This window comes from Topomyia yanbarensis, chromosome 3 (assembly GCF_030247195.1).
Source record: "Topomyia yanbarensis strain Yona2022 chromosome 3, ASM3024719v1, whole genome shotgun sequence".
NCBI classification, from domain to species: domain Eukaryota; kingdom Metazoa; phylum Arthropoda; class Insecta; order Diptera; family Culicidae; genus Topomyia; species Topomyia yanbarensis.
Genome location: NC_080672.1, coordinates 255981859 through 256007093, shown reverse-complemented (window position 1 = coordinate 256007093; position 25235 = coordinate 255981859). Strand labels below are relative to the sequence as shown.

Below are 25235 nucleotides of genomic sequence, written 5' to 3'. Positions count from 1 at the left end.
AACATGCATTAAATTGCGCTCATTTCCAATGAAATAAACCTCAGCGATCTTGAGTCGTCACTGTTCAGTCTCTCAGTACGCCTGTCACATGCATTCAGCGAATGGAAGCATGGTAGAATCACGGAAGGCTGTTGCATGGGAGGCAATGAAATTTGTACTCTGTACCAGTGCTCGCCAGCGACGGAACCAGCTTCGGTGCTGGTGCATAATGTTCAACTCGGTAAAGTACTTCCGGGGGCTTGAAAACCGACTGACATGCTAAAATATTTAAAATCCAATTTAATCTTTAGATCACGAGAACGTCTTCAAACATCGCTCAAACGAATCAGCACTTGAAGATTTTCTAAAAAAATTGGAGTATGTTTGTCTATCGATCTTGAATATGGTTGAAATATTTTCGATATAAGCAATCCACTTGATCAACACCGGAATGATTACTGAAAGACTACCAGGGGCCCTATTCGCACAGTCACGTCACCTAGTGGAATCCGGAATCAGTAGCGACTGGCTCAAGTGGCACGTTTCCCTTGATGATCGAAGATTTGGGCCTTGCCAAGATGTAGCATAGCAAAAACGACCGCACTCATCATGGGTGGCTGATACAGTGAAATTTTTTATATAATAGTATAGTTCACTGCACACCTGCCCATGTCCTTACGATCGCCAATGGGAAGGAAATGTTAGTTGAATACCTACTTAAGAAGATGCCTACTTAAGTTAGAATTGGTTAGTAGGGAAGGAAAATGGGATTGGGTTTAGAGTGATTTATATAATATTCAACTAAATGGTTAAAAATTAATTATGAATTAGATTGATCTCACCAAATTCACTTGGCTGGTTTGCAACTTCAGACTTCAGGAACCACCGTTATGCTACTTTTTCAAACATTCCGCTTAGATGGGATACTGCAACAATAAAAATTCTCAGATGAAGTTGACGAGGAAGGCATCGATGATGATCCGGGTGGCTGGTCTAACTGCAAACCACTAACAGACCAATACCGATGCTGACATTTTCACTATGCTGAGTATATTATTATTGAGACAGCTAAACACAACAGATTCGAATGTGCAAGAATGTAGCACAGTTTTCAAATTTCCTCAGCGCGAGAAAAAAGCCGAGAATTGCAGTACCTGATATTTTTTGTGTCCATCTTTGGTCAAAGCCTTCTTCTCAGTATAGAAGGGGCACTTTTCTGTTTACTCGATATTCGACTGGATACCAGATTCGGCCCGCAGTTCACTTTATTTTGCACGCACAAAGGACTTCTGTCACGTCATCCGAATGATCCGCGTTGAAATTAAATTTCTTTAGATATTGTTAATCGGAAAGACTAATTTTGCACAATCTTTTATCGACACAAATGAAAAAATACACCTGAATACAAAGAAAATTAAAATAAAAAACGTTTAGATTTTGTTGTTGAAAAAATTATTGACGGGCAGATTTGGGCCTTGCCAAGATTTATCTTTTTGTAGGTTAATGGCGAACAGTGAGTCTAGTTACGTAAGGTATGCAAACTAGGCTGGATGGACATGGAACTAGCCAAGTCAGTCTTGGATATCACATACTTTTGGAGCAGCATCAGATGTTGCTTAAAGCTGTTCTCAACTCCTATTCAGCAGTTTTTACGTCGCACAGTGGCCGGCGGCTGGCCAAAACCTCAAAAAATTATTTTTGAAATAATGATATTTTATATTTTTCCTCATGTATTGAATGATGTATATTCGAAATTTTATGATCATTGGATAAGAGCACGATTTTTAACATGAGTTTAAACGTACCAAAGTCCGGATTTTTTAATGATTTTCATTTCCGAAACCACCATTGCTCTGTTCACTTCAAATGCATGTTGCTCTTTTGATTTTGGTCCGATTTTAGCACAACTAGTTTCATTGTGTAGAGGAACTAAAGAACTTGGTTAGTGAGTAAACTACATTTGGTAAATTTGCTTGGAACTATGACTTTTTAGTTTAAATATGTTTAAGGTGGTCAGATCAAAAATACTTTGTTCACTAATGTATTCTGTACAAATTTCGGAATCATTTCGGAACGGTCACATAGTATACATTCTACGTGAAATTACCTCTACTTTTCGAATATCATGGTCTCGTTCTGCGCCTAGGTGCGCAAAAAGGTTTAAGGAAATTTTGAAGCTTTGTTGCTGATATGGAGACACATGGTGTTTTGTGTAAAATAGTTAGACAATCTACAGTAAACCAACACGTTCAACAATGGTTTTTAAGTAGTGTTCTTCATTTTTTATGATATTGTTGACATTGGTGAACAGTAACGGAAAATCTATCATGAAAACGGGATCATAGTTATAAGAAAGGTTCAATGACACTGTATGGAAAAATGCATTTAATATTTTACGACTTTTGACATCAAAAATGAGCTCAGCACCTCAAAATTAGCTTAAATTGTGATTTTCAGCCAAATTAGGTAACATTTGAGGTTTTGTCCGACTTTTGTGTGAAGAGCCGCCACTGTGCGTCGCCACCCGCGTTACGGTAAGGCCAAGCTGGTGTCGAAGGGGGTCAATTGAGGTTGTCTGACGTATTCTTGATGGTCACATCATTAGCGTTTCTGTGTTAGAATCGACAGACAGCCTTGTTTGATTATATGCTTAGGGACTTTAATTTAATGTGGTAAATAATGTCTTTTTCGCTTCAGATAGTTAATATTCGAGCCAGTAGAACTCCTTGAGCGTCTGACATACGACACGAGTTCCGACGAAAATGAGAGCATGAGAGAACTAACAAAATTCTTAATTTCAGGAACTGTACGACATGGCGCTGGGCCTGTGGCCTTCGACTGGCATGGTCCATTCTCATTGATTTGGAAGCCTTCTTGGCTGGTTGGTAGATAAGTGCGCCTAATTGCAAGTTGATCAATTCGCTTGGGTGGGGGACATGTGGATGCTACTAGTTGTCGACTCTTTTGATCGTGGGTATGAAACTAGTTCAGGAAAGGAGTGCAGGACTGGCAGAGTCGAACCAGGCGGACATTCGGTTCGAGAAAACTTTATGGGGAATAGTGGATATATATTTCTTATGGGCAGCGATTTTTTTTGCGAAATCCTAAACTTACCTGGTATAGCTACTCAGGATAATAATAATAGAAAAATTAAGGGTTTGCCTGCTCCATAATGTAATGAATACGTATATTGACTAGAACATGGATAATAGAATTATATTATAAGATAGAGATGAAACAGCACAGTTGTAGGAAAAGTATTCGCGAGTAAGGACTAATACTGCTAGTATGTTTACCGTTTCAATTAATAGTCGATTGATCCGCTTCGGACCTAGGAAACAAAAAGGAGATTAGGAAGAGACAGAAGCGGATTTAATGCGAAATTTGCCAATATGACGTTGAATCTATGGCGATGATAGGATGATTTACCATAGGATGACAGACTAGATGACGGTAGATGTATAGCTAATGCACATAGGTTGCAGAAATAGGTTGTTGAGACGCCCGATTGCACACTGATAAATAACAATAATAACAATAACAAAAATTGACGGGCAGATTTGGGCCTTGCCAAGATGTCTTTTTATCATTTTCCTGATGGGAAGGAATGGGGAAATGACAAGTTAGGGATAAGGAAAATGACGACGGAGAGAACATAGACAACACAGAATTATTTTTCACTCCCAAGGGAATAAAGACATTTCTCAATGTGCGGATATACCTACGCCCCCGAGGGGATATTGAGATAACAGAACGACAAAGTCCCCGAAGAGATATTGCCTGTTCCGTCTATAGATAGACTTTCGTGCACATTTTGAAAGCAGAAAAATAAATATTCACACGTTAAACTGCACGGAGGACAACATATAAACAAACCGATTATCTTCTGCACAATCCTACAGAGGGCGTTAAATGTTGTTTTTGTTAGTCACTGCAAGCACCAAACTATGGTAGATACGGTGTGAGCATATATTCGTGTGACAAAATTATTTTGCTGTGAGTCTATTTGGGGGTAAAATTCTCAATATTGTCATCCAAATTCGGCTTAAACCGATTTAGGTTCATAAAATTTAGCCGCGACTTTTTGGAAACCGTGATTCAGTTTATAACGCTTTTTCGCAAGAAATTTCAGAGAACGGTCGTCGATACTACAAAAATACTGCTATATTTTCTCTGTAAGCTACTTAGTTCTCATACTTTTCCAGCAAACTAGAATACCTTTTTCTGGTGAAGGCTATATGGTTCGACAATAAAACGGAAGCCACCTGTCTTCCCACTTATCTCTTCCAATTTCTGTTTCAGCCATGTACAGCTTTGTTTGGTATTCGGAGAGAACCAAAATATACCATACCTTGCGCCAAACCCACTGAACTGGGGGTAAATGAGTTAGGAGTGATTGAAAAGAGACTATACAATGAGCCGAAGCATTGTGCGATTGTCCTTCTTTTCTTTGATCAATTTTTTTCCCATTTGTAAGGAATCAGGAGGAGCACGCTTCTCGTAACAGTAACTACTATCTCGCGTTGGATAAACGCAATGCTTAGTAACCGAATTCTTTGCTCGTCACTAAGAAAGGTAAACATACGGAAATGGAGTATTTGCGGTTGTCCTCAGGGTGGCATTCTATCACCTTTCTTATGGAACCTGGTTTCCGATGGCTTGTTGAAAAAACTCAATCAGCTTGGATTTCCAACCTACGGGTTTGCTGATGATTACTAAATACTAATTACTGGACGTTGTATCGGAACAATCTTTTTACTTAATGTAACAAGCATTAAGAGCTGTCGAACAGTGGAGTTGACAAGCTAAATTATCAGTTAACCCAAACAAAACTTCAATGGTTCTTTTCACGAAGTACTAAATAACAACCAGGGTTCGTCCCTTGTAGTTCTTTGATTCTGAGCTGGTGTGTGCATATCAAGTCAAATACTTTGGAGTTATATTGGATTCCAAGCTGAATTGCTCACATTGATGGTTATTTGCTATTTGCTTTGCTATTTGTTTATATCTATGCTTGGAAACGTTAAAATCATACACTAAAGAAGCTTCGTTAAATCTGCGGCAACATCTTTCCAGTGGATTATTTTGTCCATATGAAGTACGGTGTCTAGGGATCCAACACAGAGTGGGGTTACGAAGAACACGAGGAGGCGCATACAAATTAACGCGCGAGAGAAGATCGGAACTGTCGATATTACCTGACAGCAAGTCGAAAACAAAAGCAGGAAGATACGGCGAGTCGCCAGAGTCTGCAGACCGAGTAGCATACATCTCGGCATAAGAAGGCAACACAACTGGATCATGCCATGGAAGTTTCCTGAGGGCGAATCGCACAAAACATCTTTGTATACGTTCTAGTCGGTCAATTTGAACGGCATGGTATTGTGCCCACACTTGCACAGCATACTCCAGAACACTTCTGATCAGGGCACAGTAAAGTGCTTTTAGTGCGTAGAAATCATCGAAGCCCGCCGTGTTCCGCTTTAAGAAGCCCAGCATTCCGAAAGCCTTAGCAGTTGTCGCGGTGATATGGTCGGAAAATCTCAACTTCCTATCGAAGAGCACTCCCAAGTCACAGATCGAGTCGACGCTTTCAATTGTTCTTCCTTTTAGGCTGTATCCATAAGGTCCTGGAGTAGGCAAGCGTCCGAAACTGATTACTTTGCATTTATTAACGTTGACTTCCATTCCGTTAAGCGTGCACCATTCTTGAATAGTACAGATATCTTCTTGAAGCACTACGGCGTCAAGTGCAGAAGCGATAGTTCGGAAGATTTTAAGATCGTCCGCGTACAGCAATTTCCCAGACTTGATACGACTACAGATATCGTTAAAAACAGAATAAAAATAAGCGGGCCCAGATGACTGCCTTGCTTTCACCACAACTACGACTGCTGCTCTTGAAGCACTTCTAAATATCAAACCATTACACATACATCTCAAACAAGAAGCACTAACATGTGTATGCATACAGTGGGTTACTGGGCTTTGGAACAGTAACCATGTTGATCTTGCTACCAGTCATACACGATTGTTGTCATAAATTGTTACATGGGGTGAAGATATTCTTGCTCCCAGCGATATTACACTGACCTGTAGTTTTCCTTACAGGACATTTCATGTGAAGTTTTCCTCTCGAGAGGAGTGTTTGTCTAGCTATATGGAAAGACAACAACAAACGCAAGAGGGACGTGCTGGTGTTGGTTCTACTATCGTGAAATCAGATTGGAACAATCTCACTCACTGGGTAGATACTGTACTGTATTCTAAGCAGGAATCTTCGCGATTATGTGCGACATAGTTTGTTTGGCAAAATTTTAAACTTCTGCTCCGATAGTCAGGCTGAAATCAAGGCCCTTAGCTCAGTCAAATCACGGTCCAAACTAGTGATCGCGTGCCGAATCCAAATCGAAGAACTACGCATTGTCAACACTATCTAACTTGTCTGGGTGCCCAGACATTTCGGTATTACTGGAAATGAATGGGCAGGTTCACCGATTGACTTTGTTGGTCCTGAGTCCGCCCTGTCAATTTCGACAAGTTGGATAAGAGAAAAAATATGGTCCTGGGCTTCGTCCGAGCACCGCAATTACTAGAGATCAAATGTGTCGCCAAACAAAGGCGTTTCTAAAACAATTGTGCCAAGTGATTTCGAAAAATCTCCTACATTTTTCGAATCTTCATTGCGGCATGCTGACCGGATTTAACCGCCAACTACAAACTCAATTATTACATGGCATCTATTCAGCGCGCTGAGTCTTTTCCATGTGATCTTTGCGAATCCGGCTACGGAAACTCATATCATCTGATATGCAATCTGATGTACCGATGGGAAAAATTTCATCTTCCCGAGTTTTTATTTTTGAGTTTTAACCGGGTTTTTTCCTAAATCATTTTAACCCGGACGAAATATGGGTTTTTCGTTTTATTGAATGTATGATGTTCATTTAATGCTTTTTAACCTTTCGGCAGTCGCACTACCCGAATAGAAATGTACAGTAACAAAACCATGATTTTCACTGTGACAGTACAGTAATTTTACAATAATTTACAGTAAGTTTTAGTGTTATGCTACAATACAAAAACAATAAACTTTAACGTTTTGCCTTTCTCAATAGAAAGGTATTGCAATTGCTCTGAAAACCGACTTTTTAACGGAGGCCCGGAGGGCCGAGTGACATATACCATTCGATTCAGTTCGTCGAGTTCGGCAAATGTCTGTGTGTGTATGTATGTGTGTATGTATGTATGTGTGTGTATGTGCGTATGTGTGTGTATGTGACCAAAAATATCACTCATTTTTCTCAGAGATGGCTGAACCGATTTTGGCAAACTTAGTCTCAAATTAAAGGTGCAACATTCCCATAGGCTGCTATTGATTTTTTAATGGATCCGACTTCCGGTTCCGGAATTACAGGGTGATGAGTACGAACACGCAGAAAATGTCGATTTTAATAAATTCTGCAATGAATGTATAAAGGTGAAAATTTTTCCCAAATATGACCACAACTGCTTCGATTTGCAGTATTAGGTCACTAACATCATTCAAAGTCTATTTGGCCACATTGGCCACCATCATCGGTTCTGGAAGCCCCGGCGGAAGTATCCAAATTCAGAGTAACAGTCACATCGGTTTCTCGGAGATGGCTAGACCGATTCGACTAAACTTGGCCTCAAATGAAAGGTATTGCGTGCCCGTAAATGGCTATTTAATTTCATCCCGATCCGACTTCCGGTTCCGGAGTTACAGGTTGTGGCGTGCGATCACATAGCAAATTGTGATTCAAACCGATACTCCGATGAAAGCAAAAAAGGTAAACATTTCGCTAAAATGTCTCTCAAACAACTTAAATTTGCTTTTCTAGGTCACCGACGGCCAACCAAACATTCGTTGACTACATTGACCACCATAGACGGTTCCGGAAGTGCCCGGGAAAAGCGGCCATCTTTCAAAATTTACGAACTCACATCAGTTTCCCTGAAATGGTTGGGCCGATTTTCACAAACTTATTCCCAAATGATAGCTATAATATCCCCACAGATGTCTATAAAATTTCGTACGGATCGCTTATATGGGTCCGGAAATATAGACTAAATCGTCCGGTCACATATGAAATTCCCATATAAGCCGGAACTCAAATTTTTTTTTTCAAAGGAGGGACCCCATGAAATTTCAGAAATCGAATTCGTATTTTTGATGCCAAACATCTTTAAAATGCATGAAACGTTGAGATTTTATGTTATCTCGAAAAATTTTTTTTTATAAAAATCGACTTTTTGGGACTTTGCCGATTTCGCACCTTTTGCCTTTCTCAATAGAAAGGTATTGCAATTGCTCTGAAAACCGACTTTTTAACGGAGGCCCGGAGGGCCGAGTGACATATACCATTCGATTCAGTTCGTCGAGTTCGGCAAATGTCTGTGTGTGTATGTATGTGTGTATGTATGTATGTGTGTGTGTATGTGTGTGTATGTGACCAAAAATATCACTCATTTTTCTCAGAGATGGCTGAACCGATTTTGACAAACTTAGTCTCAAATGAAAGGTGCAACGTTCCCATAGGCTGCTATTGAATTTCTAATGGATCCGACTTCCGGTTCCGGAATTACAGGGTGATGAGTACGAACACGCAGAAAATGTCGAATTTAATAAATTCTGCAATGAATGTATAAAGGTGAAAATTTTTCCAAAACATGACCACAACTGCTTCGATTGGTAGTATTGGGTTACTAACATCCATTAAAAGTCTATTTGGCCACATTGGCCACCATCATCGGTTCCGGAAGCCCCGGCGGAAGTATCTAAATTCAGAATAACAGTCACATCGGTTTCTCGGAGATGGCTAGACCGATTCGACTAAACTTGGCCTCAAATAAAAGGTATTGCGTCCCCGTAAATGGCTATTTAATTTCATCCCGATCCGACTTCCGGTTCCGGAGTTACAGGTTGTGGCGTGCGATCACATAGCAAATTGTGATTTAAACCGATACTCCGATGAAAGTAAAAAAGGTAAAAATTTCGCTAAAATGTCTCTCAAACAACTTAAGTTTGCTGTTCTAGGTCACCGACGGCCAACCAAACTTTCGTTGACTACATTGACCACCATAGACGGTTCCGGAAGTGCCCGGGAAAAGCGGCCATCTTTCAAAATTTACGAACTCGCATCAGTTTCCCGGAAATGGTTAGGCCGATTTTCACAAACTTAGTCCCAAATGATAGCTATAATATCCCCACAGATGTCTATAAAATTTCGTACGGATCGCTTATATGGGTCCGGAAATATAGACTAAACCGTCCGGTCACATATGAAATTCCCATAAAAGCCGGAACTCAATTTTTTTTTCAAAGGGGGGACCCCATGAAATTTCAGAAATCGAATTCGTATTTTTGATGCCAAACATCTTTAAAATGCATGAAACGTCGAGATTTTATGTTATCTCAAAAAAATTTTTTTTATAAAAATCGACTTTTTGGGACTGCCGATTTTGCACCTTTTTTCAGTTCAATATTACCGTGGCTGTTTTTTTCTTTTTCAAAATTTTAGAACTTGAATAATGATTTATTTTCCTGTATATAGTTGTCATGTGATGTATAATAATAAAATGTAATATATGCATTTAAAAGTTTTTAATGAATATAAACAACGCTCACATTCTCGTGATTCATGATTGAGAAAGGCACAATTGCACCGCTAGGTGGATTAAAATAGGTTTTTACAGTAAATTTCAATGTAAAATAGACTTTTACAGTGAAAAAGGGGGGTGGTTATGTATCTTAACATTAAAAAAATTAACTTTTCTCCATACATTTTTTCTCGAGAACTGTAAAATTTAATGTGAATGCACTGTATCAGTTTTTTGCTGAACAGTGAAGTTTATTGTTACATGAAATTTTATTGTAAATCTACTGTGAGAACTTGGCATCGAACTATGTTGAAACAATAATAACTATAATATTTATTGTTTTATGATTGTTTGTAAGGTAAATGCTATTGTAAAATTCTATCCGGGTAGTGCACTGAGTACACGCTGCTCTGAAAATTTAGCGAAACCGTCTTAGGGCACCAGCGGCTGCTCGTTCAGTGGGTCGTTTGCGCGACTTCCAGAGGGTTAAAGAATCTTGCATTTACATTTGAGAGACCGAAAATAAAAGTCGCAAGGATAAAACATACTTCGTAGAACCCACTCCAGATATCTTAGCATGTAAAAATCGAATATAAACATCAAGCGTAAAAATAGGACAGAGATCCTTGAGCATGAGAATCGCTTAGAATATTCTCACCCGAAAAAGTCGGCAAGGATGAACATCCAGTATGCTTCGCTCACGGGAAATTCCGTTCAACGTTACATTCAATATTGAAAGTTTAATAAAGAAAAGTCTTTTGTAAGAACCGGATACTTTTTTACTGTTTTAATTCAGTAGGACATAATCGAAAAGCTCCTGTCCAATTTTTAAACTTGAAATTTAAATCCAATTTTCACATTCTAATATATTTATAACGGGTTTTACGAAGCATTTTCTGTTCCTGCGACTTTAATTTCGGTCCATTCCATATTTCAACTTGTTTCATATAATACTGGGAACAATAGTCATTGTTACTCTAACTAGTGAAAAATTAGAATAATCGTGTGATGCCCAAACTACTTTTATTCTGCTTGTTACTCATTTTAGGGGTTGCTATACTTTCAGCGAAATGAGGTAGGTATTCATGCAAAATTTAGAAAATACCTATTTAGTACGGTGAAAAGTAAAAAGGAGTAATATGCAGAAAGCGAGCGGCCTTGATGACTTAGCCTAAAACGCGTTGAGAAGTTTTATCACTTATTTAACCACAATATTTGTAAAGAAATGTTGGATCACCGCTATAGCAATGATTCAATCGAGGAAAACCATTCAGAATTCATGTACATGCAAAACTTTATGACAATAATGCTCATAAATAAAATAAAAATGTTTGGATGATAATACCTTAATGTTCAATTACTAAAATATCACAAGATTGCAAAAAAAACCCAATCTTCCCGCGAGAAAACCGTTTTAACCGGAAAAAGACCTTGGGTTTTCCCCCCAAAATTATAAAAACCCGATTTGGTACATCACTGTATGCAACTACCCATCAGTAGCGCAATTGCGATTTTGAGTTTTCGGTCGTGCTTTCCTAGACGACACCATGTTTGGACGACTGAAACTCAGAGACATACTAAAGTTTCTTATTCAATGTGGTAAAGAGCTTTAGGCTTACTCGTAGGCGAGTTGAACTACTTGTTATCTGCTGTTTCTTTTTTTGTTTTTGTGCTGTTATCTTTTCCACCATTCCTATTCTACTTCCTCCCTCCTTTCCTTCCTCTCAGGAAATGATGAAAAGACACGGCAAGGCACACATCTCCGACTACATACGGGGAACGTGCCATTTGAGCCAATATATACTGATTCCTGTTAGGAGGGATTGAAAAGAGAGTCTATACAATAAGCCGAGCTGTCGAGCTTCTCTGCGATTGTGCTTCTTTTCTTTGATTTTGATCAAATTTTTTCCCCATTTCCAGAAAACCAGAAAAGGATGTAGATCAACGTATCAACGGTTTAATAAAAAAGATTGGGAATTTACAATGTAGCAAAGTCCACACAATTAAAACCAGTTTTTTCTACCACTTATTCAAAATTGAATTATCACACAGTAGAACCGCTAGTGGTACATCTAGACGTTTAAACGACCAGAGATGATGTACTTATGATCAGATAACGACGTTTCGAGATCGTTGGGTACGAGCCAGTTTGCCAACTCATGCGTAATACCGTCAGGACAGAGAGCTACATCGAACACCTCTTCTCTGCCCGACCGTGCAAATGTTGAGTGATTTCCTACATTAAGTACACTATCCGTCATAAGTTTGGAATCGCTCCAATAGGTATTGCAACACCCACATTGAATATTGCAACACCTCGAAAAGTTTAGCATCACCTAGGAAAGGGTCCATTTATGGGGCTGTATCTCGAAATCCCGATTATCTACATATTTGCCATTTTCAGGAAAATTGTTCTTTAACTCAAGGGATCGTTTTAGTTTATAGCTCTGTCAACACATGGCGTTAGTGTATATGTAAAATAATACATTTTGAACATGTTTTATCTGGTTATCTTGATTTCCTAGATTCGCGCCCTCAGTGAAGAAGGACATGATCTGTTTGATTCAGAACTATGCCAATCAAGATTTCGAGATACAGCCTCGTGAATTGACCCTTTCTGTGTGATGCTAAACTTTTCGGGAGGTGTTGCAATATTCAATATGGTATTACAATACTTATTGAAGCGATTCCAAACGTTTGACGGGTAATGTATCTAATAATGAGATCTCCCCTTGTTTACTTTTTTCTTCTGTTAATAATTCGGTTGTTTACATAATATGCTTGTCAAAATCATCGTCTTTTGATCGATTGATGTAAAATTATCAGAATCCGAATGACGCGAGTCCAAAAAACAGAGACACAATTTGTGTTCCTGAGCAAACGCCTAGTCAAGCGTGATGTACGCAAGAAAAGGAGCTCATTTGAAAGCTGATGAGAACTAATGAAATCAAAACATTTGGTTTTGAATAAAATCTAAAATTTTCCCTCTCTTCGTGAACTTTTATATTTCACCACTTATTAATAGACTACCTTCATTGCACAGATATTAAATTATTACTAAGATTTAAGTTAAGCATTTCTGAATCGGCTGATGTATAAATAATTAAAACCCTTCTAATAATAGCGGAGCTATAAGGGTGCAAACCTTAAGTACATAGTTTCGTTACATAGGAAACAAATTGAATTTTAGAATGACACTATAGTGAATACATTTTTAATGCCAAAACTCCGGGACAGTTGGTTAGCCTGGCGTTGCACTTTCAAACTTAAGTGGGAATGAAACAACCCCATAAAAAATGACGAAATCGTGTGCTTCGAGGTCGACCGATTAGTTAACCGACCGGGTTTCGGCGGTGAACAATTTAAACAATATATTGATCGCCAGATTTAATCTGTGTAGATCTGGTTCCGCTTTTAAACTACCAACTAACCGGCCGATTTGAAAAAAATTATTTAATAGGTTGTCTCGTCGGCAAACGCCCATGTTAAACTCCCATAAAAGTCAGTGTAACAATTGTTTTATTAATTGGTGGCATAGTCGGCCGATTGTGCCGACGCAAGCCGATTTAGTCGGTGGAAAAACGGGAGGATTTTCTATGAGGATTTCAAGTGGTCTCCTGTTCTGCTGAAAATGTAACACCGCGAAAACGGCATAAGGCTCGTCGTCGCGTGGAACGAAATTCAACTGTCTTCAATGCAGACATGTTTGCATCCACGTGTTTGCCGTGATTTTAGACGGCTTGAGGCGTTTTCAACCGTTACGAATGCGCGTGAGTCACTCGTGAGTTTCGCTGAGAGAAACAGTGAGCGTTACCCATTCCAGTAATTCTCTCGTTTATGTTTATGTCTCACGCTTTTCATGCTCAATGTTTTCATCGCTCTTGTAGTCATTTTCAGCAATCTTTGTTTTCCTCCTATCTGTACAACCAGTTGAAATGGAGTGTATTACAATTGAGACTCGTGTAGTAAGGGTGAAGGTAAAGCAACAACTTCAAATTAGATTACGATGACTACAAACGATTTATTGACTAGAAAATACTCATCCCTTCGGTTTTCCGAACGATTTCGAGTTCGACTAAGAACGTGCATGGCGTGTTGCCGATTAAATCAAATTTTGTTGGCTTTTTTCTGACATCCTGTTACTTCTGATTTAGAACCTTACTGTAATTTTTAGCAGAATGCTTTTGGGTGGCTTTGGGTGTATTTTGGTGGGCGCCAGACCCAGTATTCGGTTAAACATCTTCTCGACAGGTCGATTTTCCAGAATGTGTTGATACGCATTTTGATGTAGAATGTGTCGCTCGGGATTATAAACATTTATCTGTGTTGTTTGTTACAATCTGGGATTGAATCGTGATAGGAACAGAATCTGGTGAAATCGATTTTAATTCCATACTGTTGCATACACAAAAACAACGGATTCATGCGTGCAAAGTGAAATTTGTAAAGTGTATGGATATTCGTGCTACAATTACTCAATAAGAGCAATACGTTTTTATAACGAAACTATTTTTTTTTTTTGGGCTGGCTGAAGTAAGGACAACTCGCACAACGTACTTCGTGTTATTGTTAATCAATTTATCGATTTTTGCGGAATTGAGCGTGCGGGGTTCGTACGATAGACTGAAGTGAAAACAAGAACAGAAAAGCGTTTGTGTCGCTTCGGCAATGTATTGAAAAATCAGAGTTCCTCTGTTTCAGTTTCCTCACACATAGAAGAGTCTGTAATCTCGCGTCGGTAATTAATCTCTGTTGATCTTGACGAAACACTGAATTCCACAAATATTACTATTTGCAAACTGTTGGTGTTCGAGTCACATTGCATGTGGCTACAACATGGATCTCTGCAAAAGAAGAATGAGTAAGTAGTGCATTGTATCCTTGAACCAAAAGATACGAAAGGCGGGAACCACTCATTTGTTCAATAAGATACTTGTGGAGAAAATCTATAAATGCGTCTAGACGAATCGAAAATCATTAGAACAAGTTCATGCAGTTGAAGCACAATATAATCGTTATTAGTAAACCATGAGTATTATGTTACGAATATGACAAAACTCAGCTGCCTTTTGATCAAACATTGCGTTGGCGTCTGTTTGTTGGATGTGGCAATAAGATTTTTCGACTGCGATAAAACAAAGCTGGTAAACTTTATTGATTTTTAGATTGGTGCATGACCTCGCAAACGGTGATCCTGGATTGGTGAATAGTTGTACCTATTTTTCATTGATTTCATTTGTTTGTCTTTTGACTACCCATTGCGTTAGCTTAACTGAACCGTGGCTAGTATGCATATTTCTAAGTTTTCTTTGAACATCCGAATACAGTGAAGATCCGTCTTTATCAGCCCTTTGGTAAACCGAAATTGTTAAAATTTTCTCCTTTGGTCCCTGGACGTTGCCTCATAACCAGTGATATACCAAATCGGGTTTTAGATTTTTTTTTTGCAAAAAAATTCAAAGTTTTTTCCTGTTCAAAACGGGTTTGTCCTGCGAAGATTGGATATTTTGCATTTTTTTATATTCTATAAATTGAACATTAATCTAAAACCAATTTTCTTCCAATAAGCACGAAATTGGGTAAAATCACATTTATGCGAAAGGGCACAAAACCTCTAACTAAATTAGCTATTGAATTTGCGTTTCGACTTAGTCTCATCAGCATCAGAAACTATCGTAGTAATAGAACTAAGCTATAGTGGTGGATTGACGCTAGCTCCAAGAAAACGGATACTACTTGTGTTCCTGAAAAAGCAAAGTCAAGCATGATGTCCTACAAGAAAAGGAGTTCATTTGAAGCTGATGAGAACTAGTGAAATCAAAACATTTGGTTCGACGCGAGTTGCTGTTTTTTTTAAGGAGAAAAGTTTGGATGAAAATTAATTTTTCTTCATCAAGGAGAAAATTTGATAAAACCACATTTGCTCAAACGGGCGCAGAACCTATAACTAAATTAGTTATGGAATTGCTGAATTTGCTCAGAACAGAAGTAGCTCCGTTTTTTGTAGTTAGCGCCAATTCGTCGCTGGCTTATTTCTGCCACTAAGTTAGTGTCGGATCCTGGTGAGACGAAGCCGAATTCATTATTGTGTGTGAATCTGCTTTCTCTTACATGTCCACTTAAAGGTTTGTATATCAGTCTTCCCAGCAAACCACTAAGCACTAAAGTAAGCAGTATATTGACTATATAACAGCTTTCCAATGTTTATAAGCTTTATATGAGCTTCACAAATGTTTGTTAACTTTGCAAATATTTATAAGTTTTATGCCAGCTTTGTGAATGTTTATAAGCATTATGAATATTAAGCATTAAAATAGACCGTATATGAGTATATGATGCTATACTTTAGAGCCTAAAAACCCTGTAGTTGTAAACCGTAAGCGGTAGTCAGTTATGCCCTTTTTAATGCCGTTAATGGTGGGCATTTCTATTAATCTAAAACAATGAATTCCAAATCAAAACAAATATGATATGGCGCACTTTATAAGCACAAGAAAAGCTTATCGGCTTCGGAGATTTGTCAAAATAATTAAAGGGGATCAAATCTTTGAGCCATAACGAAACTGCGATAAATAAATTTTAGTCAAATAAAATATTCTTACAACCATGCTTCTGTTCGTCTATAGGCTTGTTATTTGCTCACACAATGTGCACAAAGAGCGAAAAACACCGATGAAAAATAGAGCAGCACAAAAATACTGTGATGTGCAGAACGACCGCACAAAGAAAAACTTGAAAACGAAAAATAGAAAGATCTATGCACCAGGAGCTGCACAATTTCGCGCAAAGAGTTACCTTGAAGAGCCACTTTTTTGTGCCTCCCCTCACTGGCAAGCAGATAGAAAGGCGAATTAAACTACAATTCAGATTAGGATTGATTGGAAGAACGTTTTTAAAATGTTTTTATGTTGCCTTCTCTGCTTCCGTGCGCGTGGGACCTACATTCACACCAAATAGCCTTTTTATTTCTTCTCTTTGGGGTGTGCAGCCATGGAGTATAATGCACGTTCCTATACACAACACACGTCGGAGTGAAGAGGTTTATTGTTAAAGAGAAGAGCGGTGGTTCGCGTGAAAAGAACAAAGTGTGTTTTTTATTCTTCTCTTTATTTGCTCTGAGGTACATTACATCCCTGTGTCCGACAGTGAGTAAAATCAATTTCCAATCAAAACAAATAGTCGTTCTATATGAGAACGACAAAGATCATTCATATAACCAGGGATGCCAACGGTACTGCTAAACTACATTTTTTTGGTATATTTACATTTGCACAAGTCGTACAGCCCGCTACAGCGACGCATCACTACAGCTCTTGTCAGAACGGTAGCCAAACCGAGTACATTTTCCCGTACAGCAGTAGAATAGATTTTTGTTTTGCTGCTGTACTCCGACTGCTCGGTGAGAGTGTGGCGTAGTAAAGTTTGTTCTCTCGCTTTGTACACTTTTCTTTGCATAGTCACAGGGAGAGGCCCGCACACGAAAGCGCTAATGCCGGTCGTGGCGTAAACGAACCGCATTCATTGTCGTCGTTTGTGATTAAAAATATTGAATAGATTAAAAATATTAAAAAGTGTAAAATAAGGAAAAAGAAGCTGTACCGCTCGCGTCTGGTGGCTGTACTGGGGGCAGTATTTTTTTGTCATGTTGCTGCTTTGCTTACAGACTGCCATACAGCGCTGGGCGTCCTGCAATAGCGAACGACAGCAGCGTCGAAAGAGAAATGAGAATGTAGGCAGAAAAATTACAGCCGCAGAAAAGGTAGGCATTTTGCATCCTTGCATATAAGCAAATGCTCAAATGGATCAAACAGCAAGTGCACTGGAACAACTTAATCCCTATGTATTTTAGAAGCACATGTTCAAGCCTGGATAGTGCGCTGTATTGAAAAAAAATCAAACACATGTGACAGATAGATCATGAAAGATAGAAAGAGAGAAAAACAACGTTTTCCGCCACTTTCATTTTGTTTTTTGTCAACCAGTGGGTTCCACCCACTACACAAATTGATTTGATATTCCTCCAATTGGATCATTAAGCTATATATAGTTTTCCATTCCATTCGATAAATTTTAGGTCCAATATACGTAATATTACATTATTTTAAAACAAATTTCGTTGTAATACGTAAAAACCTGTTTTAATCCACCTAGCGGTGCAATTGTGCCTTTCTTAATCATGAACACGAGAATTTTTGCGTTGTTTATATTTATTTATTTATTTATATAATTGATATCAACAGAGACAGTGTGGTCCTAATGATAAGTTCTTAATCTATTTAAAAAGTCAAATTGTAATCTACTACGTGGAATGTGAAGATCGAACTCGGATGACACTCTGTTGAAGGTCCGCTGCAAACCAATGATGGCACCGTTAACTCCATAGTTAGTCCGACGAAGAGGTAATCGGAGGAATAAATTATTGCGAAGGGCGCGAGGGCAAACGTACATATTTATCGCACTGAGAAGCTCGGGGCAGTCAATTCGATCTTGCAAAATATCCGAAATCGTCATAGCACGGAATAGATCCCGCCGCACTTGCAATGTATCGAGTCCAATAAGCAAACCCCGGCTTTCGTAACTTGGCAGCTGGTGAGGGTTGCTCCAAGGCAATCGACGAAGGGCAAACCGAACAAATCTGCGCTGTACTGTCTCAATTCGATGGACACCGTTAAGATAATGAGGGTTCCACACAACTGAACAATATTCCAGAGTTGATCGAACGAGTGAGCAGTAGAGAGATTTCAAGCAGTAAATATCTGAAAAGTGTTTAGATATTCCCATTATGAACCCCAAACAGCGTGATGCCTTTGCGAAAATATAGCTGATATGCTGTTTAAACGTCAGTTGTTCATCGAGAAAAACTCCGAGATCTTTGACACAATTCGCTCTGTCAATCGTGGATTCATTCATTCGGTTGAACTCGCACCATTCCGCAAAGGTTGGTTGGCGTTGAAGGAAAGCTGCATCATCTGTATTCCGGATTCTATGGTATAACTTGAGGTCGTCGGCGAAAGACAACCGTGGTCCTTCTAAACAAAAGTTGACGTCGTTAATATACAGAAGAAAAATCAATGGACCGAGATGGCTGCCTTGCGGAATACCAGATGAAGCAAAGAACTCTTCGGATACACAATCACCTATCTTGACTGCTAGACGACGATCACTGAGATACAATTGCATCCAACGGAGAATATTAGTACCAAAGCCAAGTCTATCCAACTTTGCAACTGCAATAGTGTGATTAATCTTGTCAAAAGCAGCTGAAAGGTCCGTGTAGATAACGTCAGTTTGAAGGCCGTCTGACATGGCATCTGTAACATATGTTGTGAACATCAGAAGATTCGTAGATGTTGAACGTTTCGACCTAAATCCATGCTACATATAAGCTTACAAATGTATATATTACATTTTGATTATACACGACATGACAACTATATACAAGAAAAGACATTATTATTCGAGTTTTAAAGTTTTGTAAAAGAAAAAACAGCTACATTAATATAAAATTGAAAAAAGGTGCGATATCGACAAAGTCCCCAAAAGTAGATTTCTATAAAACAATTTTTTCGAGGTAACATAAAATCTCGGCGTTTCATGCATTTTAAAGATGTTTGGCATCAAAAATACGAATTCGATTTCTGAAATTTCATGGGGTCCCTTTGAAAAAAAATTTGAGATCCGGCTCACATGGGATTTTCATATGTGACCGGGCGGTTTGGTCTATATTTCCGGAACCATATAAGTGATCCGCACAAAATTTTATAGACATCTGTGGAGATATTATAGCTATCATTGGGACTAAGTTTGCGAAAATCGGCCAAACCATTTGCGGGAAACTGATGTGAGTTCGTTAATTTTGAAAGATGGCCGTTTTTCCCGGGTACTTCCAGAACCGTCTATGGTGGTCAATGTAGTCAATGAAAGTTTGGTTGGCCGTTGGTGACCTAGAACTGAAAATTTAAGTTGTTTGAGAGACATTTTAGCTAAATTTTTATCATTTTTGCTTTCATCGGAGTATCGGTTTGAATCGCAATTTGCTATGTGATCGCACCACAGACTAACAGACATAACACTATGAGGGAATTCTCTCAAAAAACATCGATCCGACAATTTTCCCAGAACACTAGCTCCACCTTTTATTCACAGTCCCAATCACTCATTTACTGGTGGGTTACCCCTCAGGTTTGGGAACAATTTTTTACTAGTGGTCTATCCCCCATATGCTTGTTCATATGTCAGTGGCGCCATAATTTCAAATGTGGCCACAGTCCCAACTACAAATATATTTAAAATGACCGTTAAAGCGGGCGAAGCTTTGTTTTTGAGTGTTATGTCTGTTAGTCTGTGATCGCACGTCACAACCTGTAGCTCTAGAACCGATACAGTCAGATCGGGATGAAATTTAATAGCCATTTACGGGGGCGCAATACCTTTAATTTGAGACTAAGTTTGGTTGAATCGGTCTAGCCTTCTCCGAGAAACCGATGTGACTGTTATTCTGAATTTAGATACTTCCGCCGGGGCTTTCGGAACCGATGATGGTGGCTAATGTGGCCAAAGAGACTTTGAATGGATGTTAGTGACTTGATACTACAAATCGAAGCAGTTTTGGAAAAATTTTCACCTTTATGCATTCATTGCAGAATTTATTAAAATCGACATTTTCTGCGTGATCGTGCTCACCACCCTGTAATTCTGGAACCGGAAGTCGGATCCATTAGAAATTCAATAGCAGCCTATGGGAACGCACCTTTCATTTGAGACTATTCACCGTTAATATTAGGCAGGCAAGGCTCAATTCGTTCCATAGGATTTTCGTCCGTAACCCAAAATATGGTTATTAGCAAACCGTCCTTATTAGGATGAATATATAATGAAAAAATAATTCAATTAGAAAATTCCTTCAATTAACTTGTATTAAGTTTGTGCTTGTTAATTCTGTTCCTTTACCAGAAAATCATAATATAAGCAAATATTCAAAATAATCCCCGATGATTTTTGCAAAACGTTAAGAAAATTAGTGAATGTGACAACCCTGCCACTAAGCGAAAGCCACACTAAAAATGCTGCATTTTCAATGTGACTGCGGTCGTGTCTTGTTCACAACCCATTAATTTTTTTTCATGGCACATTTCAAACCATCCTCGGCCATTCCAAACCATCCTCAAGTAATGTTGGATATGTGAATCCTTTTCATACTATCCAACACCAATCTATGAATCCGTTCAGAATTATAAGTTATACGTTCATTTCATTAACAAAATAGTATTCGAACCAAGGTGCACAACTTTACATTTTTCTAATAAATTCCTTCCTTTTGGACCCGCGGTTCAGATTAGTGGAAAGTGCGCAGTAACGAAGACAACCTTTTGTGAGGCCAACGTAATCCTCAAATCGAACGAAACGTCATGTGTCAAGTATTTTCAGATCATCGCTTGGTGGCTTCGAAGTTGATACCGTTAATATTCTGCTTCGTCTATCGCAATCGAAAATTTAAGTTTTGCAAGTGTTTCGTGCTGGAATGTTATAAATAATTACTCAAGCGCACGGTGGTGTGATTCTCCAGTGTATTTATCGGTGGACGGCGACTTGTTAGATCTAGAATGTACGTATTTGTCACAACTATTTCAAGTCTGCGTGAAAAATCGATATTTTATAAGCCCTCCTCCCTCGTCGTTTTCAATCACCAATTGTACCGGATGCCTTTTTGTTTGTGAACTATATTTAAGCGTTATTATTTAACTGTTCTTTTAGCTTTGTTTTTTAGTTCTTGAGAGGTTGCTTAGAACAATATGATTTTCTGCAAGGTTTCAGACAGATGACCAAACTAGTTATTGTAAATTCACCTATTTGTACAGGTTTACATATCAGAGAACTATAGTTCCTGCATAGTACTGATCCATTAAAATATTGTAAAATCCTCTAGTCTGACCGCTAGATCAACGAAATAAAATGTTTTCCAATTTTTGTTTACAGCGGCACACGTGTATAGTACCACTGTAAACATGTAGAACTACATGTTCTGGGGAACGTGCAGTGTTGGGTTAGTAATTTTCATAACATATGCTTTGGATTTATGTACACTAAGGATTCCCAAAACTAGCATTTTCGCATACATAGTGGTTTGCTTGTCTAAATTTTTAAATTTCTGGAGGTTATTCAGTAGGATATTAGATAAATTTTCAACAGTCGGATTGTGTCGACTTCCTTCTTTCATATTTATTTACATAAAAATTGAATTATCCTAGACATTTAAAAGTCTTGATTATCACTACTATCACGCTTTAACTCAACAGCTTCCAGCTTCGTAATGGAATTCGATCCTTCCTCATATCACTGTGCAATATGCATGTTCCGAGAGCACCCTTTCGAGACGTTATCCGTAGGGACAATTGCCGGTGTCATCGGGCGTGGTCGGCCCACACCAGCGCTTCCACTACTGTCGAAGGAATGTCGCTACAAAGGCAAAGTGTTCACCAGGCGGTTCAAAAAGGATAACTACCTTCGATACGAATGGCTTGCTGGCTGCGAAATTGAGAACAAACTGTTCTGTTGGCCATGCTATATATTCTCTTCTGATCCAACTGATACCTGGGGATATAAAGGATTCGATGGCCTGAGCAATTTTAGTAACTCTGTGAAAACACATCTTAATCAGGAAATGCACCTACTAAACGCTGAGAAATATAATTGCTATGCGTCTGAGGGAAGGAAGATTTTAAGCGAGAGTCCCCGTGGTCAACAGTTTGCTTCGTCGATCCAAACAGGTAGGAGAAAGATGGATTTAGGCCCCATAATTACCGTAGCTAGTCGGTACCACGAGACTGAAGACGATGATGATGAAGCTGAAATGATTCACCATTCGGATGTACTGGTGGAAGTTTTAGGCGACGAGGGAATTCAAGAGGCAAATAGTAGCGCAAGTATGTTTTAGAGAGGGTTTATTACATAGGCAGATCTCTCTTTTCTTAGCTAGCTCATATTTTCTTAGCAACAAAGGCATCCTGTTGTGATAACGACGAGGACGAGACGATCCATCGCATTCATTGAAACTAACATCTAATTTAATTGTTCTTAAATACAGCAATTGATCGTCATGGCGTCAAACACATCTGCTTATCACTGCATTGTGTGTACATTGTCTAAGATCCCATTTGCAACATTGAGCAAGGAAAGTCAACAGAAGATAGTTAAAAGTGGACGGCCAACCAATCACATGCCGACTTTGCATGCTAAATGTCAGAGCTCGAATAACTTGAATGTTAACACCCTTTACACTTGGATGACAGGATGTGAGAAGAATCAACGATTATTTTGCTGGCCCTGTTTGCTATTCAGTACAAGTGAATATGACACCTGGGGAAGGCGAGGCTTTATTGACTTCCATCGACTATCACAGGCAACAATTGAACATTCGAAAGATGTATCACATCTAGCTAAGAGTACAACTCTGAAGCTGTGGATGGAAACATCTTCCGATATAAGTGATGATAGCAGCGAAGAAGAGCTCGAGTGCATCCCGGAATTAGATTTTCTAAACTCAAACGTCCCCGAAGAAGAGGAGGAGTTGGATATCAAACCCAATGTAGAAGCCCTGAACGCTTCTTCCTCGTCTTCATCACAACAGGCCGTGACGGCCATTCTCGATCTCTGTGATCCAGCGGGAGTAAGGGAGATTGAAGTTTCGCGGTGTAGTCCGATTGTTATTAGAGACAGTTCACCAGTTCCATCCACGAGTTCACACGTGGATCTATTTTCCACCACTGCTACTATTGCAGGCACTTCTATTAGTACTACTTCCGTAATGACTGTCGCTGCATCACAAGAAGAAGAGATCGCAAAAATTTACCGTACGTTTTCTATGCTTTCCGCCTTTCAAAACTGGTTCTGTGCGTTAGTTAGTGCATAACTAATTTTGTTACTGCTTGGATTTTTTTCAGGGGAAACGGTCGACATGTCACAGTCTTCCGCGGGTGCAGAAAAGTATCAGCTCAAGTGGCACTCTCACCAACAAAATCTCAATTCATCGATCTCATGTCTATATAAGTATGATTAGTACTTTGTATTTATCGACTAGTGTTTTTTCATATTATCAAATTTTGTTTCCAGGAATGATCGCTATGCTGATGTTATGCTAATAACCTGTAACAACGAGGAAAGTTTTTCGATGGCAGCACATAAACTTGTTCTTGGTACTTCTAGTACGGTAAGTATTGGGTTGCGAGTTCTAATGTGGGTTTCAATATGAGTGCACTAGATACTTATAACGTTCTTCCCCAGCTCCTTCAGCTTGAGATCCTCTCACCCTTTTGAGGATTTTGTACGATCCTCTAGTGGCCATTGCGATTGCTCTCAAGCGTTTAAGGTCCACCCGTAAGGAAAAAGAAATCCAGCTGAAGTCCGCGAAAAAACCCTGAGAATTTTCTGTCGTGACTCAAGAGCTAAGGGGTGGACCTGAACATTCTTAGAGATTTTTCGAACGTGGGGGAAGAAGCAAATGATGCTTCTAAAACTTTTACATTAGAAGGTTGTTTGGTCCATAAATAAATAAAAATATGAATAGCGTCTTATTGGTATTAAACTTCCCCTAATGATCTGCGTACTCTTTTTTTTTTTTAATCTACAGTATTTCGCCAACATATTTGAAAAGTATATCGTCCCGCCGAACGCTATGACCTATATCGTACTTCCACCTGAACTCACAAGGCGCGCCCTTCAGACCTTGATCCAGTATATGTACACGGGCGAATCGACGGTATCGGTTGATATCCTGAACGAGGTGCTGCGTGGTGGTGAAATTTTGAAAATTCGCGGTCTCTGGCGAAATCCAGGTGCATCCGATGGGACAGCTTCAACAGAGCAAACTGCATCCAAAGGTATCCATGGTCGTCATCGAACGGAGCGAATTTCAGTGGATAGGATACCGTTGCAGGAACCACGGGTTGCGCAGAATCCGGTTACCGTTCACGATAGTCCTGTAATCGTAACAAATCCATCCAAAAGCTACGGGATAAGTCAGACCGCACAAATGCCGGCAAGTTCATCTACACCGATTATCAATGTTAAAAAGGATGTTGCGATTGATCCTGGTGAGAGAGTTAGACCTGTTAGTAGTTATGATGCATATCCGTCTAGTACAAAACGAACTCATCCAACTACCAATCAAGAAAACACACACCAAATTCCCAGACAACAGAGCACCCCAAAAAACTCCCCATCAAGAGCAGTTCTCTCCAACGCAGAAAACGTTCCGACAACGCCCAGCGTATCTCAAACGATGCCGGAAGAACTGAACTTTCTAAATGTGAAAGAAGAACCGGTGGAATGGTCTGACGTGAATGCTGGAGAGATAGATCTTGATAAATCTGGGCTTCCTATTGTCAAAGTAGAAATGAAAGATCCTACGTGCTCTGATGGAAGTGAAGATCAAAGCCAGGAACAAGTGTACTCACCGTTGACATGTGAATTGTGCAGTGAAACATTCACTGTACCGGCTGAATGGGTACGCCACATTGAAAGCCACACAGATCCCCCGCATACAGTATCGAAGCGTCGTCGCCGATTGGAAAATGTAAGTTCTTCAAAAATACAAAAAAATGATTTGATTCTAATTCTACTATATACTTACTTTT

The 25235-nt window shown here is 39.1% G+C and overlaps 1 protein-coding gene across 4 annotated transcripts in view; it reads left to right on the top strand.

Moving 5' to 3' along the window:
- Positions 1 to 13708: 13708 nt before the first annotated feature.
- Positions 13709 to 25235, top strand: part of LOC131694059 (myoneurin) — a 31418-nt gene continuing 19891 nt past the window's right edge. Inside the window, exons 1-5 of one of the 4 annotated variants that reach the window (XM_058982422.1) lie at positions 21008 to 21208; positions 21900 to 22526; positions 23544 to 23649; positions 23713 to 23809; positions 24230 to 25174. In XM_058982422.1, the coding sequence (XP_058838405.1) occupies positions 21914 to 22526; positions 23544 to 23649; positions 23713 to 23809; positions 24230 to 25174 (1761 nt within the window). In that variant the 5' untranslated portion in view covers positions 21008 to 21208; positions 21900 to 21913. Of the gene's footprint in view, positions 14465 to 21007; positions 21209 to 21899; positions 22527 to 22687; positions 23454 to 23543; positions 23650 to 23712; positions 23810 to 24229; positions 25175 to 25235 lie in introns of those variants that run through there. The other 3 variants (XM_058982421.1, XR_009306390.1, XM_058982423.1) reach the window with 3 other exon arrangements.